The sequence below is a fragment of the Pygocentrus nattereri genome, chromosome 12 (genome assembly GCF_015220715.1).
Source record: "Pygocentrus nattereri isolate fPygNat1 chromosome 12, fPygNat1.pri, whole genome shotgun sequence".
Classification (NCBI taxonomy): domain Eukaryota; kingdom Metazoa; phylum Chordata; class Actinopteri; order Characiformes; family Serrasalmidae; genus Pygocentrus; species Pygocentrus nattereri.
In genome coordinates this window covers 29,505,761-29,521,002 of record NC_051222.1, presented here as the reverse complement: position 1 = coordinate 29,521,002, position 15,242 = coordinate 29,505,761, and the positions used below count along the sequence as shown (strand labels likewise).

Sequence of the window (15,242 nt, the reverse complement as noted above, 5' to 3'; positions counted from 1 at the left end):
TAAACAAAATCAGAGTGGTTTGACATGAAATGCTTGGCTGTGACACACATTGTGATAGGAACCAGATGAATTTAGCATTCAGAATCTCTAAAAGTGACTTCATTACATGATGGTTATGAGTAGGAGTGCTTTATTTGATTTTACTTAATTTTTTAATATGACTTTTGGTATGTCTTAGCTATTGTTTTTACTTTTGTACTTTGATCTCTTTTTCATCATTCTTTTTATTTATTTTATTAGTATTCTTTTTATTTTATTAGTATTCTTTTTATTTATTTTATTAGTCAATGTATTGTCTTCCATCTATTTCTTTTATTTCAATAATTTATGTTTTTTATTTAATTTATCCTTATCTGCTGTTACTTGAGCTGTTATACTGTCATTTTAATCGTTTATTGACTTAACAGTTTATCGGTACATTCTTATTATTAAATTTTACTTTTAAGATTTTTGTTATTTAATTATTGCATTTGACTTTTTTTTTTTTTTACTGTACAACTTCTCAATCCCTGATTCCTGTATTGTTTGGCTACATAGTAAATGAAGGTCTTCCTCAATGTATTCTGATTTTAAATAAAGGTTGAGTGATTGATTGAAAACAGTCCCAAAAGAAAGCTTTTTTAGATCAACCACAGTTTTACCATCATCAACATGATGGACAACGGATCAACAGACTACGTGTGTGGGTTCACTGGTGGTTTTGGATAGTATATAAAATGGCTATATTTATGTTGCAGAGGTCATGACCCCTGATTTCTATCACCACCACTGTAAAGAAATCAGTCACTAAGTTTCACTACATTGAACCATTTCACATCAAACCACTCTTGAATTACTTTGTGTACATCCCAAAAATTGAATTATGCAGAAATGCAGAAAAATCCGTGTCATTTTCCGTTAGCCATGAACATCAGACGCAACCAAAAACCCATGTACTCTGTACACGATAACAAAACCACAGCTAACTGGTAGTTCGGTGTTCAATCCTCAAGCCAGGAAAAGTAGATATGCTGGATTTCTTGGCCAAAATAAAGGCCTGTGATCACTTGTAAAAGAACATCTTCAGCGAAACTTGGCCTTACACTTTCCCTTTATAGTGGCTTCTTTAAATCTTTTCAGGAAAATGTATTAAGTGGAAAGTGAAAAAAGTTTGTAATGGTAAATTGTAAATTAGATATTTTCCACAAACTGTTCAGCCTTATTTAAAAGCAGACAGTTCTGGTCCTAAAATCTAATGCGTTTTCAAAGCCACTGTAAAATACTCAATACACTCTGTATTAATGCACCAAGCTAAACAGGCAAAACTGCTCATTACCACTGTGTTAGGCTTTGAATGATTCACTGTAAAACCAGAACACAAAAAGTTGGGAATAGGTTACCCGACTGTTTGACTCTTGACGCTTGTCTATGTTTCTGAGGAAGTATTTGACTGAGTGTGGCAAATCAAACGTGTAGCACCAGTAGCTTGATGCTATCACCAAACAGGAAATCACACTGATAAGCTAACAGAAATTCTGAGGTAATCTGATGAGCAAAAACCACTTAAAAAAGATGAGCGTTTCTGCATTAAACACTGCTACCTTATAATATTTTCAGTGCAAAAATTAAATAAGGCTGCAGCATACAATGACAAGCAACTGAAAGTTCGTGCCCTCCTTCAGTGGTCCATGGTTGCTTGGCAACCACAGCATACTGTAAATAAACATTGGCTGCTTCTATATTGGAATACAAGTTATGGGAATATATATTCAGCATGCAGAATTAAAGTGTCTGTATTCAGTATAAAATACACTTTCCAAAGACAGTATTCAGAATACGGTTACTTTCAAAAATTTTGAAGAGTACTTTTAGGATACTTATGTACCATCTTATGCTTATACACCATCCTTAACAAAACGCCATCAATACTTGTTTATTAACTACCTTAAAATCAGTGCAAAGCATGTACAATTCCTGCTTGAGTAGGACTGATGATCTCAGCATTACTACAGTTTTTTAGGAGGTGACAGAACTTGTTATCGGGATGTGGCAAGCTGTTTAGTTCGTGAGGCGGCAGCAGGATTAGGGGAGTAGCAGCGAACCAAAGCAGGTGATGAGCGCCAAAATAATGTTGAGCAATACATGAAATTAATTACATTAAGAAAACCGCCACCACAAACAGCAAAGAACCGTATGAATGTGTATGGGTTTTCCCTATGTGCTGTATCACTGTGTATTTTACTTGTACTCTGAATATGTTACTCTTATATTATGTAACTGAATACATTTCGGACAGCGTATCCAGTACCCAGCCTACTTTTTCTACCCAAGTCTGTCTGTGATCACATTCTGCTCCAAGTGTCTGGTAATATAACCTAACTTAAGCTAAGGTATGCTAACGCTTACATAACCCAGTGAAATGCTGGTGTTCTTTGAGCATTAGAGCTTATTTCTGTGAGATAAACGTTTAATTTATGTAAAATATTACATTTCAGTCATTATGCCAGCCTTCCTGAAGTATAGTTTTTCTGGGTAAAAGACGCTAACAGCTAATAAAGCCTAGCTGAGAGCTGATGGCATCTTGTCTACGATGTGAAATATCGCTGCCTTTGAAATGTGTCTCGGATGTGATTTGGCTGCCAGTAGCTTTATTTGACAAATAAATTACGTATCGAAAATCAGTTTATGGATAATGCGTATAAAAAATGGGCTGAAAACAATGAACCGATTATTAGATGGTAATATATTTAAATCTTTCTCACAGCTCCAGGACAAAATTGCCCTACCATCAAGGGACTTGGGGGGGAAAAAAAAAAAAAAAACCTGGGATACTATTAAAAGTGAACCAACCAATATAGAAACAATTTTACAAATTTGTTTGAAAAAAATAAACAAACAGAATAAATCTCATATCTGAGGGGAAAAAAAACCAACAACCCGACTGTCAAGGCAAAATTTGAACTGGAGCTGAATAGAGTAGTGGAGGAAACTGTTCCAAATGCCACAGCGGGGTTTGGGAACCTGCTATGGAAAGAATTTGAGTGGAAGGTTAAAATGCGGTATTTCAGGACCTGCTGGTTGTTTGTGTTTAAAAAAAAAAATAAAAAAATTACTGGAGAAACTGTGGTGTGGTCAGTATGGTGATCTTACTAATGTCTTCTGGGATTGTCTGAAAATACGGACATTCGGGAAGAAAGTTCAGGTGGAGTTTAAGAAGTTTCTGGAAGTTTATTCCCCTGGACCCATTATTGTTCTTGTTGTCTGAACACATGTTTACCAATGACCAGTTACATACTGCCTGTCTTGTTGATGGCTGCAAGAAAACAAATTACTATTGATTGAATGAAGGCAAATCAGTGGGCAGAGACTTTGCACATGTCAAAAACACGATAAATCACTTAACCACTAAATCAGCACTTATGTTAGTGTAGCGCTGTTAAAGCTTCTAGGTTTTCATTTTTTTATATAAATATAAAATATACATAAGTTAAATATACATTTAGCCTAAATCAATCTAATTTGTTAAAAAATATTATGTATTCAAATATCAGAAATGCTCTGTCCATTGCTAATCAACACTGTTAAAACCCGAAATCAATACTTTGTGACACCAATACCAAATATTAATAAAGTAACCTTGAAATATTCGAAGTTTAAATGTCCCCAGGAGCTCAGTCTTTTAAACCTACCTATCTGCTTGAACTAGACGCCTGGCATCTTTCCTTTTCTGCAAGTTCATTAAGACTTGGGATCAATTTCCAAGCTGCGGACCTTATGTTTAGTGTTTATATTGGCTGGACTACAGCTGAAATGCATTTTGGTGATATGACTGATGTGGAATTGCGCAGAATTGCGTAGAATGATGACCGTAGTGCGGCACATTGAGAAACAGGCTAATTCTAATAGAAAACTATGATACTTCTGCAGGCTGGAAAGGATTGTGTAGAGGCCTTGTTTGACACATGGGCTCTAGATAGTCTTAATAAACCATATTTCAACCTACTATCTATCTGCTGCATCTGCAACAACGAGAACAATTACCATGGACAACAACTACGACACGTTTCCCCGTAATCAGAAAGAAACAGAAAATCTACAGATTCAAAACGTATTTATAATAGAAGCCAATGGGCTGCTGCTTCGCCTGACTATTGCCATCCATTATAAATGTGTTTTATGTCTATGGAATTCCTGTCGTATTCAAATTAGAGGGAAATTACTATGCGCAGTTGTCAATACGGACTAATTTCGATACGTGAGTATCAGTGAGTTTATGGATGGATGTCCAGTTTAGCACAGCGGGAAAATAATGGTTAAAAATAATGCAGGGTTTGTCGGTTAACCAAGTACTGGAGCACACATTAACTGCACGCTACAGATGCAGCAGATAGGGATTAGGCTGTAAAACGCTGGAGGTTTCCTGTAAGAACCAATGCTACAAACAGGAAGGATGTGATAGAGACATGGTGAAAAGCAGAAAGCTGATAAGAAATACAGAGAAGAAGTGATGCTCACTGGCCACAGAGAAGTTATTGAGGGGGTAGGCGAAGTCTGCATCCTGAGGCTTTTCTTTGTAGCCGATGAAGGAGCCATCAGCCTTTAAGAGGAAGTAACGCGGCCTCCAGTTCTTTATGTACTCTCCTGGAGGGAACAGAGGCATGATCACAAACAAACACATAGGCTGTACTCAATCTTTAGACATTTTCCAGGAGAGGACAGTCATGGACAAACAAACATACAAGGGGTGAGCAATGTGTGAATATGTTAATGTTAACATCAGCTGATACCTACATCTTTAAAAACTACTAATCTTTAAAATGAGCTATTTTTAAATGAAGCACTTCACTTAAGTATCTAAAAGTAGTCCATCATACTCAAGCTACTGATTTACTTGACTGACCCAACTTGAAAATCTACAGTTAAGAGCATCACATTACACAGTGCGAGTTGTGTGAGCGCTGTTTCAGGATAGATTTGTTACAGGATACCCATCAATACCCGATATACTGTTAGGTATACTATATACTGGTATATTATATACTATATACTACTGAGTATACTAAACACTGGTATTTAAAAAATAAATAAACAGTTTAAAACCATGTATTGAACATAGTTCATGTGCCTGGTCATATTAAAGGGGCATTTCAGTCAAAAGGTAATATGTAATATGCCATTATTTTTAATATATAATTCTATATTATCATTAATATAGCATTATATCCCTCAGCCATATCAATTTGAACTCACAATTTTTTATAATCGTGTTTTTGTTCTCTCATTACAATACCATACCAAAACCATCCTGACTGCTAGCCACTGATGTGTAGGCTAGTAAATACAGCCAATCTAGCATTACTGTAACTCTTACCTTAACTTCAAACAAAATTTTAAAGGAAACCGCGGTCCTCTCTTTATCCACCACAAAATGAACACCAGAGACAAGACTGTTACTCTTTCAGCCAGAGAAAAGAAGCTAAACTGAGGAAAGGTAGCAAGACAGCGGGGAAGCTACCTTTAGCCTGTAGTCTCCCTTATCTGGTGAGTAATTTCTATGGTTTGAGAAATCCATTCTCTCTATTGGGATCTTGATTTGAATACAGTTACTATAGTTCCTGACGGCTGCTATAAGATATTTGGCTGGTAACACTGGTAATGTCATCATGCACCCACTAGTTAGGACTCCCCCAACCACACGATGCTACCAACGCTGGGAGGGTGAAGGCTTGTGAAGCCAGCCTCCGCATCTTTTTGAACTGCTGCTCACACAACGCCATTGGACGGCCGAACACGCTCGGAGGAAAGTGCCAACTGCTAGATCTGTAGCATCATGTTTTTGGGTATGGAGGGAGACCGGGGGTTGGGGGGCATCCTAACCACCCAGAGTGCGCGAGGCCAGTTGTGCTCTTTTGGACTCCTGGCCACAGAGGGCTGTAGCATCACCAGGGATCGAACTCGCGATCTCCTGATGACAGGGCTGACGCTTGGACGGCTGTGCCACTCAGGAGCCGGGGCAGATTGCAAGTTTCACTCACAAATACGTCCTGGTACAGAAGTAAATGGATTACAATATTAAAAATGCAGATATCCGAATAGCAAAAATAGTTTCCGTCTCTAATTTTCCATCCTCTAAAACACAAAATCAGTATTACTGCATGACACTGTATCCACACACCAATGCAGATGGTCATACGGCCAAGCACTATACCCAGTTCTAGAAGAACTGCATATTAAAAGAAGACTCCACCCCAGTCGTGGGATGGAGGTTGGGGAACCAGCCTTGTGACTGGTTCGATCCCCTGAGCCAACAGTACATGACTGAGGTGCCCCTGAGCAAGGCACCAAACCCCTAACTGCTCCCCGGGCACTGCGGATAGGACTGCCCACCGCTCTGGGCAAGTGTGCTCACTGCCTCTTAGCGTGTCTTCACTTGTGTGTATGTGGTGTTTCACTGCACGGATGGGTCAGACTGCGGAGGTGAAATTTCCCCATTGTGGGACTGATAAGTGTCACTTAATCTTAATCTCCATCTGCTGCATGTGTAGCATGGAGTCAATTACCAAAGAGGTCACTGCTGATGTGTTTTCCCAACTTGAACAGAACAGAAAAAAGCCTTAAAATAGAAAACAACAGGCAACAGTGAGGGTACAATTCACAAAATGTATAATCGATCCCTCGCGAGACACTGCTGTCTCTCAAACCAATACATTTAACTAGTGCCTGAAAACTCATGTTAATATGTTAACATTGCCCTTCTAGTTCACAGAAGCATTCGATATAATAGAAATACAACATTTGAGCCTATAGGACGACACCTGAACCATTCAGACTACTTTTTTAGCAGCACAGAAACCTTAAAAAAAACCAACTGCTCTGTATAATGCCCCTGTTTAATACACAGTCACAAGCTAATATGTTAACCGGAAGCACAGATGGTGTATGGGGTATTGATGGGTATCTGTATTGGCCTGATAGTGATGGGATATTGGAGGAAATAAATAATGTGATCCAGTCCTGTAACAAACCATAATGAAACAGCACTCACTCTCACTGTGGCATGTCACGTTGTAAGCTGTGTAGTTCCTTCCTGTAGGGTTAGCAGCGTGAATGAATAGTTATATACTACTAGCCTAGTAGACTACTTGCAGATCTTAAGTGAAGTACTTCAATTAAGAATAGCTAAGGTTACGGCTTTTTAAAGAAGAAAATACAAAATCAGCAGTGGATGATTGGAGCCATTTCCAGCTCATTTCTAAGATAATGTGCTAACCATAAACAAAAAGGCTTTGCTCACACAGCAGGTAAGTGTGACACAAATCCAAACCTTTTCTCTGTATGTGACACAGATGTGTGTCTGCGTGTCAGTGTGAACAGCAAAAAACGCACTGAATCTGACGCTTTCAATCCTGATTTGAGAGGCTTTCATACGTGGTACTGAAACCCGATCTGTATACGATCTGCGGCAGGGTGATTCAGTCTGAACAGGCAGATCAGAATTCATGCGACTTTTACGCCAGTCCAACTCCACATTCGCCATAATCTCGCGCTGCTGAGACTCAAAAACATTTAGGCTGATGTTTCCGTACCAGAAAATTAGAAGAGACTCATCGCAGCCACTCCGTGTTTGAAGAGGTTTAGAACGAAACGGCCGAACACGGCCAGAGGAGCCCGAGGCTGCAGCATCAGAGAACAGTTAAAGGAATCCGAGGACACGAACCAAAGAAGTGCCCATAGCCGAACAACGTGTCCTTTTTACGACGAACTCAAACACACTGTGGGTGATGAGTTGAGCTGTCAACCATTGGAACTTCATAATTGCTCCTTTGATGCTGGTGAAGATGAAAGTGAAGTTCTGGGAGCGACCAGGCGTTCACTGACCGTCACGACTGTTTACCTCTGGTCGAGCCTCGTGAAGTATTGTTCTTTTGCGCATGCGGGTCGGTTTAGGAGATAATCTGTTCAGACTGATGTCACATACAGATCACATTTAAAAGATAATGTGAGCAGCCAAACAAAAAATTGGATTTGGTGGGAAAATCAGATAATACGCTACAATATACTACAATATTATACAGTATCATACAGTTTGATTCAATATGATATTATCATATGACAAAATATGATGCAACACCATATGCTGCTATATAATTCAACAGAATTCAATGCCATACAATACAATTTGATACTATACAGTATAATAATGTGAAACAATACAATATACTGTGCCCTAAGTAGATGTAAATAACTGTTAATCATCTGTAGCTGAAAACGTAGCAGATAAAGATCAGTTTGAAAAACAAGACTGTACTCCTTCACTAAGCCTCTGTTTAATTCAAATCTTTCTCTCACCTCTCTTCTGCACCCATCCTTCCTTCACCACGTTCTGGTCATTCATGTTGACTCTGAGTTCCAAGGGTCAGAACTCAAGGGTCAGGGGGTGAGCCCAGCACTCGTCCTCTTGCTGTGGGGTCACTCGTCCTGACCCTGCCACTCTATTTTTTTCTCTCTCCCTCACTGTTTCTCCTTCTCTTCTGCTGTCTAATGATGCGTTACTGCTTCCTCAGCCTCCACTCCTTCACCACCTCCCTCTCTCTCTCTCGCGACCCTTCAGACACTTCAGCGGTGACTCAGCCTGGAAGGAAGCAACAAAAGAAAGAAAGAAAAAAATGAGCACATACATACACACACACACACACACACTGATCACTCTCCACTTGCGTTTCTGCCGCTCACACACACACACACACACACACACACATGCACAAACACACTTTGCATGAGAAATTAAGTCATTGTTAAAACCCGGAGCGGGTTTCCCGCCCCTCCCCATTCTTCCTTTCTCTCGCTCTCTCTCTCTCTCTCTCTGGGAGGCAGTGGACTTTAGGCTGAACGGCTGACCTGAGAATAGGGCTGCACGATATGGGGTACTATACTACTACTGCGGTTCTGCTGCTACATACTGCATTTATACCCATCACAAATACAGCAGTATATTAATCTAATCATCTTTCAAGTTGTTTTCACACATTGGGTGAAAGAAAAATGCATTTATTGAGACAAGCCATGAGTCTGGTGGTGTTATAACCCATTTAGAGGGCAGCAGTGAGTAATTGTTAAAAATTATTTATTTGATGTTTGTTAGTACGGCCTTTAGAGGGCGGCGGTGAGTAATTTATACAGTATATATACATACATTATATATATATATATATATAAAATGTATGTATATATATGAACACATGTATATATGTATATATAGGAACACACACATACACACACACACACACACACACACACACACACACACACACACACACACACACACACACACACACACACGTGCTGCCTTGTTGAAATGTCCAACCATAGGCCTATTAATTTCCTTTAACTTTTCCTGTTCCTCCTTAAATGGAGCAGCAATTATTATTACAACGCCTTAGGAGTCACAATGTAACTACTGAATGGAACTACTTTGTCACAAATATGTCGTATGTCCATCAGGATCAGTCTGGGAATTTAAACAGTGGCATTATGTGACCATTTGAACTATAACAGATTCAAAATCATTTTGATGGTACACACTGACTTCCAGTAGGGAGACAGGTATCTCTGTCACTGCCACTGTGGCCCAGAACGCCTGCTAGAGCACTATGTAACTTTGGAGGAGCGAGAACTGCGTAATGTTTTTCTGGCACCACGTCACACTCCAACAACTCAGTTAGCTACTGGAATCTGGCTCTGTATTCCCAGCATGGACATCAAGGCAGAGGCTGCACAGAGACTGAAGATGTTATTGGAGGAAGAGAGAAGAAGAAAGAGAGAAATCTCCGATTGGCTTTTACTTGTTGGCAAGTACCAAAAGACTTAAAACGATGCAAGACATTGTTTTCTTGCAGCTAATGGAAAAACAACCGGTGTTGTGTCATAATCTGAATCCCCTTTCACATGCATGTGCGTCACGCAGGTATATAGACGCTACAGAATATACTCACAATTTCGGTTGTTTACACATAGAAGTTTAATCTGCTAACATGCTAGCGTCTATATGTGTGACATGCGTGCATGTGAGGGGGGAGTCGGATTGCGTATCCTTTGGCTCATCGATAAATGCACATGTACAGGTGTCCGCAATGCGCAGCTTGTATTTAAAACAGTGGTTTAAAAGTGAAACACACTCCTCAACTGTAGGGGGAGCCCAAGAGTAAAAAATGACTTAATACTTTAAATTAAAAGAGCGGTAGATGAATTTAAAATATTCATTAAAATCAGGCAAACTGTCAACTAATCACTGCCGATGAAGTCATTTCTAGCATTTTTTTTCAACTCGCTTGCATCATCATGACATCCCTAACTGCAACTGCAGTACTTACAATACAGACACACTGGCAAACCAATAGTGTTGGACAAAGACTGGAACTGAGTTGACCGAAATAATTAACGTCTGCTGGATAAGGTGAACACCTCGCCTCACCACAGTACCCATGGAAACGTTCATCTGGAATAGTGGTTGGTCAGGATGCTCTCAGCACACTGTGACGGGTTAAAGAGCTCTTTTGCAATACATTTAAATATCACAATATATTCAGATATTTGATAACATTAGCAACGTTAACGAGCCACTTCTTCCTGGGTATTGCTAATCTATGCTAAGATAATATCTTACAAACGTGTAGTTTTGATAAGTTTTCCTCTGTTAAAATAATCCCAAAGTGAACTTTATACAAGCGGGAATGTGTAACAGTGAAATAACATCTCGGCCCTAATTTGGTCACCGTAGATCATTGTAGCCGCTATAACACACCACCTCGAGTGCCCTATTGCTTTTATACAACAGTTAAATAAATAACGTAATAAATTAATAAACCGGGCCGTGAACGCGGTGTTTAATATGTTTTAACGTTCAGTTCCTTCTGCTAAATTATAGCTCCTTAACAAGCAGCTCGTTGCTACGTCAGAGTAACGAACTCCGCCCACTCGCTGCACAGCCTGCTGTAAGCCTCGGCTTTTGAAGTAACTGTTACGGACTGAGCCATAAAACTATCAAGTTCAGCTCAGTTTTGTCATATTTGCCAGATCAGTATTAATGTTGTTTATTTCCAGCCGGTCTGTGAAGCTTCTTACAGCCCGTTTAGTTTGGCGAATGGTGTTGGGTTCATTTCTGGCTGATTCCAGTTTGTTCAGCTGTTCTTCTGTCACAGCTGTCAACTGAAAAGCGGCTCAGTGGTGACGACAGTTTGGGAATATAGCGTAGTCTCATCTTCAGACTCCAAGCAAATTGGCTGTCGGTCAGATGTGATCTTAACAGTGTCCGTTTTCTGTTTGTGGCAAAGTAAGAAGTAAAAACGTTCAAATGGCTTGAGCGTCTCCTACAGCTGTCAAAGTCGTTGCGTGGCCGGAACTGTTGTATAATGCTCGTTATCCGTCAATACTAACAAAACTACAAATCAATGGACAACATATTGTCCAGCACTACTGTAGTTTTTTTTTTTGCAACGCCAGTACGGCAAAGACCAACATCCAATAGTGATTAATAAACGAGATACCGCTCAGGCCCGCCGGAGAACAGCCTGGGCCTGCTCTTGATGCCAGTGGTTAGACACACATTCTAGAACACTGAGCCGTCTAGAATGTGTTCTAGGTCAGTGGTCTGGCACTTTTCCCCAGCAGACGGCATTAGGGGTCTCACTGATATTGGAATCATAATCTCATCAGCAGGTAATTGCTTTAAAAATGATCAGCATCAGACCGGCGTTTAGGCTTGACTGATACTCACTTGTGTGGCATGTTTATTGTGGAAGCACATTCAATGCTAATAATGCTAAAATGTCTGCATCTGTAACCGCACACTTTAAATGATGGTTCTTCAAGGGTTCTTTAGTAGAGAAAATGGTTCTATATAGACCCATGAAGATTCAAAGAACCCTTTGCATGGTGAAATGGTTCTTCAGATCGATGGAGAATGTGCTGTAGATGACTAGCTTGTAACAACAGAAGAACCATTTTTGGAAAAGGTTCTATATAGAACCAAAAAGGGTTCCATTGGTACAAGCTTGACATTGTAACAGTGGAGGAACGCTTTTTGGTGCTATATACAACTATTTTCAAAACCATCTACAGCACATTCGGAAAAACCCTTCCACCATGCAAAGAAGCCTCTAATCATGCCAAGGGTTCTTTGAATGCTTAAGGTTCTACATACAACAATTTTCTTTACCAAGCAACCCTTAAAGAGGCATCATTTTAAGAGTGCATGCAGAAATGAAATATTTCTAATAAAATAATTCAGGCAGATTTTAAAAAATGTTAATGTATTAGCATCGTCATGAAAAATATCACCTATCAGCTTCGCCCCACAATTTCCATATCGGTACATCCCTACTTGCAATGCCCCTTTCACTCAACACTTAAAGGTATATAAGCTCAGAATTTTAACCTTTGTTTAGGAATGTAAACAACCCAAGGGACTTTTCTACAACCACAATAACTAAAACCATCTGATGAGCTCCTTCAAGTCGAAACAGCCGGAATCACATATAAACAATGGCCTATAATTTAAAAGCTGCTATCTTTTACATTCAAGTACATAGATATCACCCTGGGTGAGGTGATAAACATGGGCCAAGCCTTTCTGATTTTGATTATTCATAGTGTTGTTCATTCTACTTTTGCAAATTCTGGAAATGTTAATAGTTATTCTCTAATAAATATACATGTTGCATGGTCCTTTTTTGCTTTCTAATTCACGCAATTGTATTTGTGACTAACAACGTTAATAATAATCTATAATCTATATTCTACATAATTTATATTCAAAGTAGAAACTTTGATTCAGCTTCAAAAACCCGGAAATCAACCCAAAATCTGCAATCTTCCTCTGCCAAAGAAGGACAAACAGACGTATCCTCAGCACCTCAGTCTCGTAAACACAGTGTTCAATCCCTATTCATGTACATCAACGTATGCTGACGCGATGCCAACGCTATAGCAGGAGTGTGAAAAGGAACAAAAGCCGGCCTGATGCCCCCCCAAAAAACACAAGGAGCTTCTTTTCATGGATATGCCAACGTCTAGACAACAATCAGTTCCTGGGTTCTCCTCATTTCATGCAAATCAGCGTCTATATCTCCACATCCATTCTCCATGTTTACCAGCCAGCTCCATCCACAAACACAAAAACCAAAACAGCCATGAACTGTGAGGCTGGTGACAACCTTACAGGAGGTCACCCAAACACTGCAACCGTGGGATACACAGGGAGAAGAAAATGCCATTCAGGCTGATGGTAGATAGCTTGGTAGATACCATGAAACACATCTGCAGTGTAAGATGTGTTGAAGCCTGAGCACAGAAAGGCACAGGACGGAAGAAAACAGGCTCCCAGCCCCTCATAGTCAAAAAAAGACGAGGCTTTAACGTTTAGCTGTCCTGTTCAGAGGTCCAGCCACAGTGTGCAGCATCATGAACACAACAACAACAACAACAACAACAACACAACACCAAAAACACAGTTAGCAAGCTAGCAGGAAATAAAACACAAACCATGCGCGCTCACTGGCTTACTTTCCTGCGGAATCGGTGAAGGAGCGACATACAATGAATGTTTAACCCGCAGTCAGTCAGAATGAAGACGGGTTTATTAAGGAAACCGAGCAAATGTCAACAAAAAGCAGCCCTGGGCTTGAGGAGCAGGAGGAGGAGGAGGCTAGTGGCATTCCCGAGCTAGCGTTAGCTCCCCGTCTCCCACGCTGCGTATCCTATTTCCACCCGAGGAGAGGAGGACAAAAAAACAGAAAGACGGATGCGCCATCGATTTAAAGATGTAAAGGAGGTGATAGAGAGAGGCGAGGAGGTGTAGTGGAGGAACTACCCGAACTGCAACGGGGCTTTTTTTTCCGCTCCAAGGGCGTGTGGTGTCATTTAGGCTCTGGTTATATAACAGCAGCAGCAGCACCGCCGCCGCCACCGCAACATCCTAAAAAGGAGACTGAGATTGACAGGCTAGCCGCTCACATTATTCGGGCTGGAAAAAATGAACAACACCTCGCAGGGGTGGTCGTTTTCGTGTACGGTCGGCACGCGAAAGGCCACGGCGCAGCAGCCTGTGTGTCGAAAAAGACGAAGAGGAAGGAAAAACGGGGTAAAGACAGAAAGAGCCGCGCGAGATGTGGCGTTTTCCCCCCTTCCCCTCATTCGTGGTTGATTACAATCAAAATGGAGGACCGAGAATCGCTGTCAGGAGTCGAGGCGAGCTTGTTTCGGCGCAAATAAACAACACAAAACAGGGCGCGGGTGGTTAAACGTGTCTGGTTTCGTGTCTGGGAGCCGCGCTAACCTACACGCGTCGAGGCCTCCGAGAAAGCGGAGCGACGGTTTAACGGTTTGTTTTGAGGCCGAACGTTCGAAGCATCAGCGCGAGAGCACGCGCGCGCCCTCGCCCCGACTACATGCATGCATGCATACATACATACGTACGTACACGCATGGCCAAGAGCGCGCGCCACCACCCAGCCAACATCACCACCGCAATTCACGAAAAGCTGAGGTCCGCTTCCTATTCGAATTCACCCGTTCCACCTTAAATGGTGCGGCATTCGCATGTAATGTGTGCAGCGGTTACATGTCACTGCTGCACCATTTAAGGTGGAACGGGTCAATTCGAATAGGAAGCCGTACCGCATCCTCCATCTCTCTGTCTCTCTCTCTCACACACTCACACACACACACACGGGGCGCGTGCTATGTGCGTTAACTTACCTGTCACGCCGAGCGAGCGCGAGACGAGACGGTCTCCGCTATAGGCAGGGTGGGACGGGTGCTCGCGCTCAGGGTGGTGTTGGAGTACTAGGATGTTGTTAGAGGGGGGTAAACTCGCAGGGTTCCTCCCTCCCTCTCCCTCTCCCTCTCTCCCTCTCCCTCTCTCTCTCTCTCCCTTCAGCTCGAGCTCCTCTGCTCCGCTCTCGCGTCCACCATGCGGGCTGCTGGCTCGAGCGGATGGGCTGCCGCTGTTGTTGTTTTCGCGCACGCGGATAAAGAGGAGCGCCAGCAGCGGCTCATGAGGAAGAGGAGCGGGTCGAGGTTAAGGAGGAAGAGCTGCGTGTCGCTCGTGAAGCTGCCATGCTCGCTCGTTTCCCCCGGTGAACCGAATGACCCCCCAACCGGGCAGGCTCGAGCTGCTGCTGCTGCTGCTGCTGCTGCAGGAGACGGAGACGGAGGAGCTGGGTTGCCAGATTGCTCCAAACAATTGTTCCAAAGAAAATTCCGCA

General features: G+C 41.6%; 1 protein-coding gene across 5 annotated transcripts in view; it reads right to left on the bottom strand.

The window, feature by feature from the left end:
* akt3b (v-akt murine thymoma viral oncogene homolog 3b) overlaps positions 1–14,869 on the bottom strand; it is a 34,624-nt gene extending 19,755 nt beyond the window's left edge. For 2 of the 5 annotated variants that reach the window (XM_017716524.2, XM_037543810.1), the window contains exons 1-3: positions 14,734–14,869; positions 8,329–8,611; positions 4,495–4,620 (exon numbers count right to left, since the gene is read on the bottom strand). In XM_017716524.2, coding sequence (XP_017572013.1) covers positions 4,495–4,620; positions 8,329–8,374 — 172 coding nt within the window. In that variant the 5' untranslated portion in view covers positions 8,375–8,611; positions 14,734–14,869. Of the gene's footprint in view, positions 1–4,494; positions 4,621–8,328; positions 8,612–13,518; positions 13,966–14,455; positions 14,700–14,733 lie in introns of those variants that run through there. The other 3 variants (XM_037543809.1, XM_037543807.1, XM_037543808.1) reach the window with 3 other exon arrangements.
* Between the last annotated feature and the right edge of the window lie 373 nt (positions 14,870–15,242).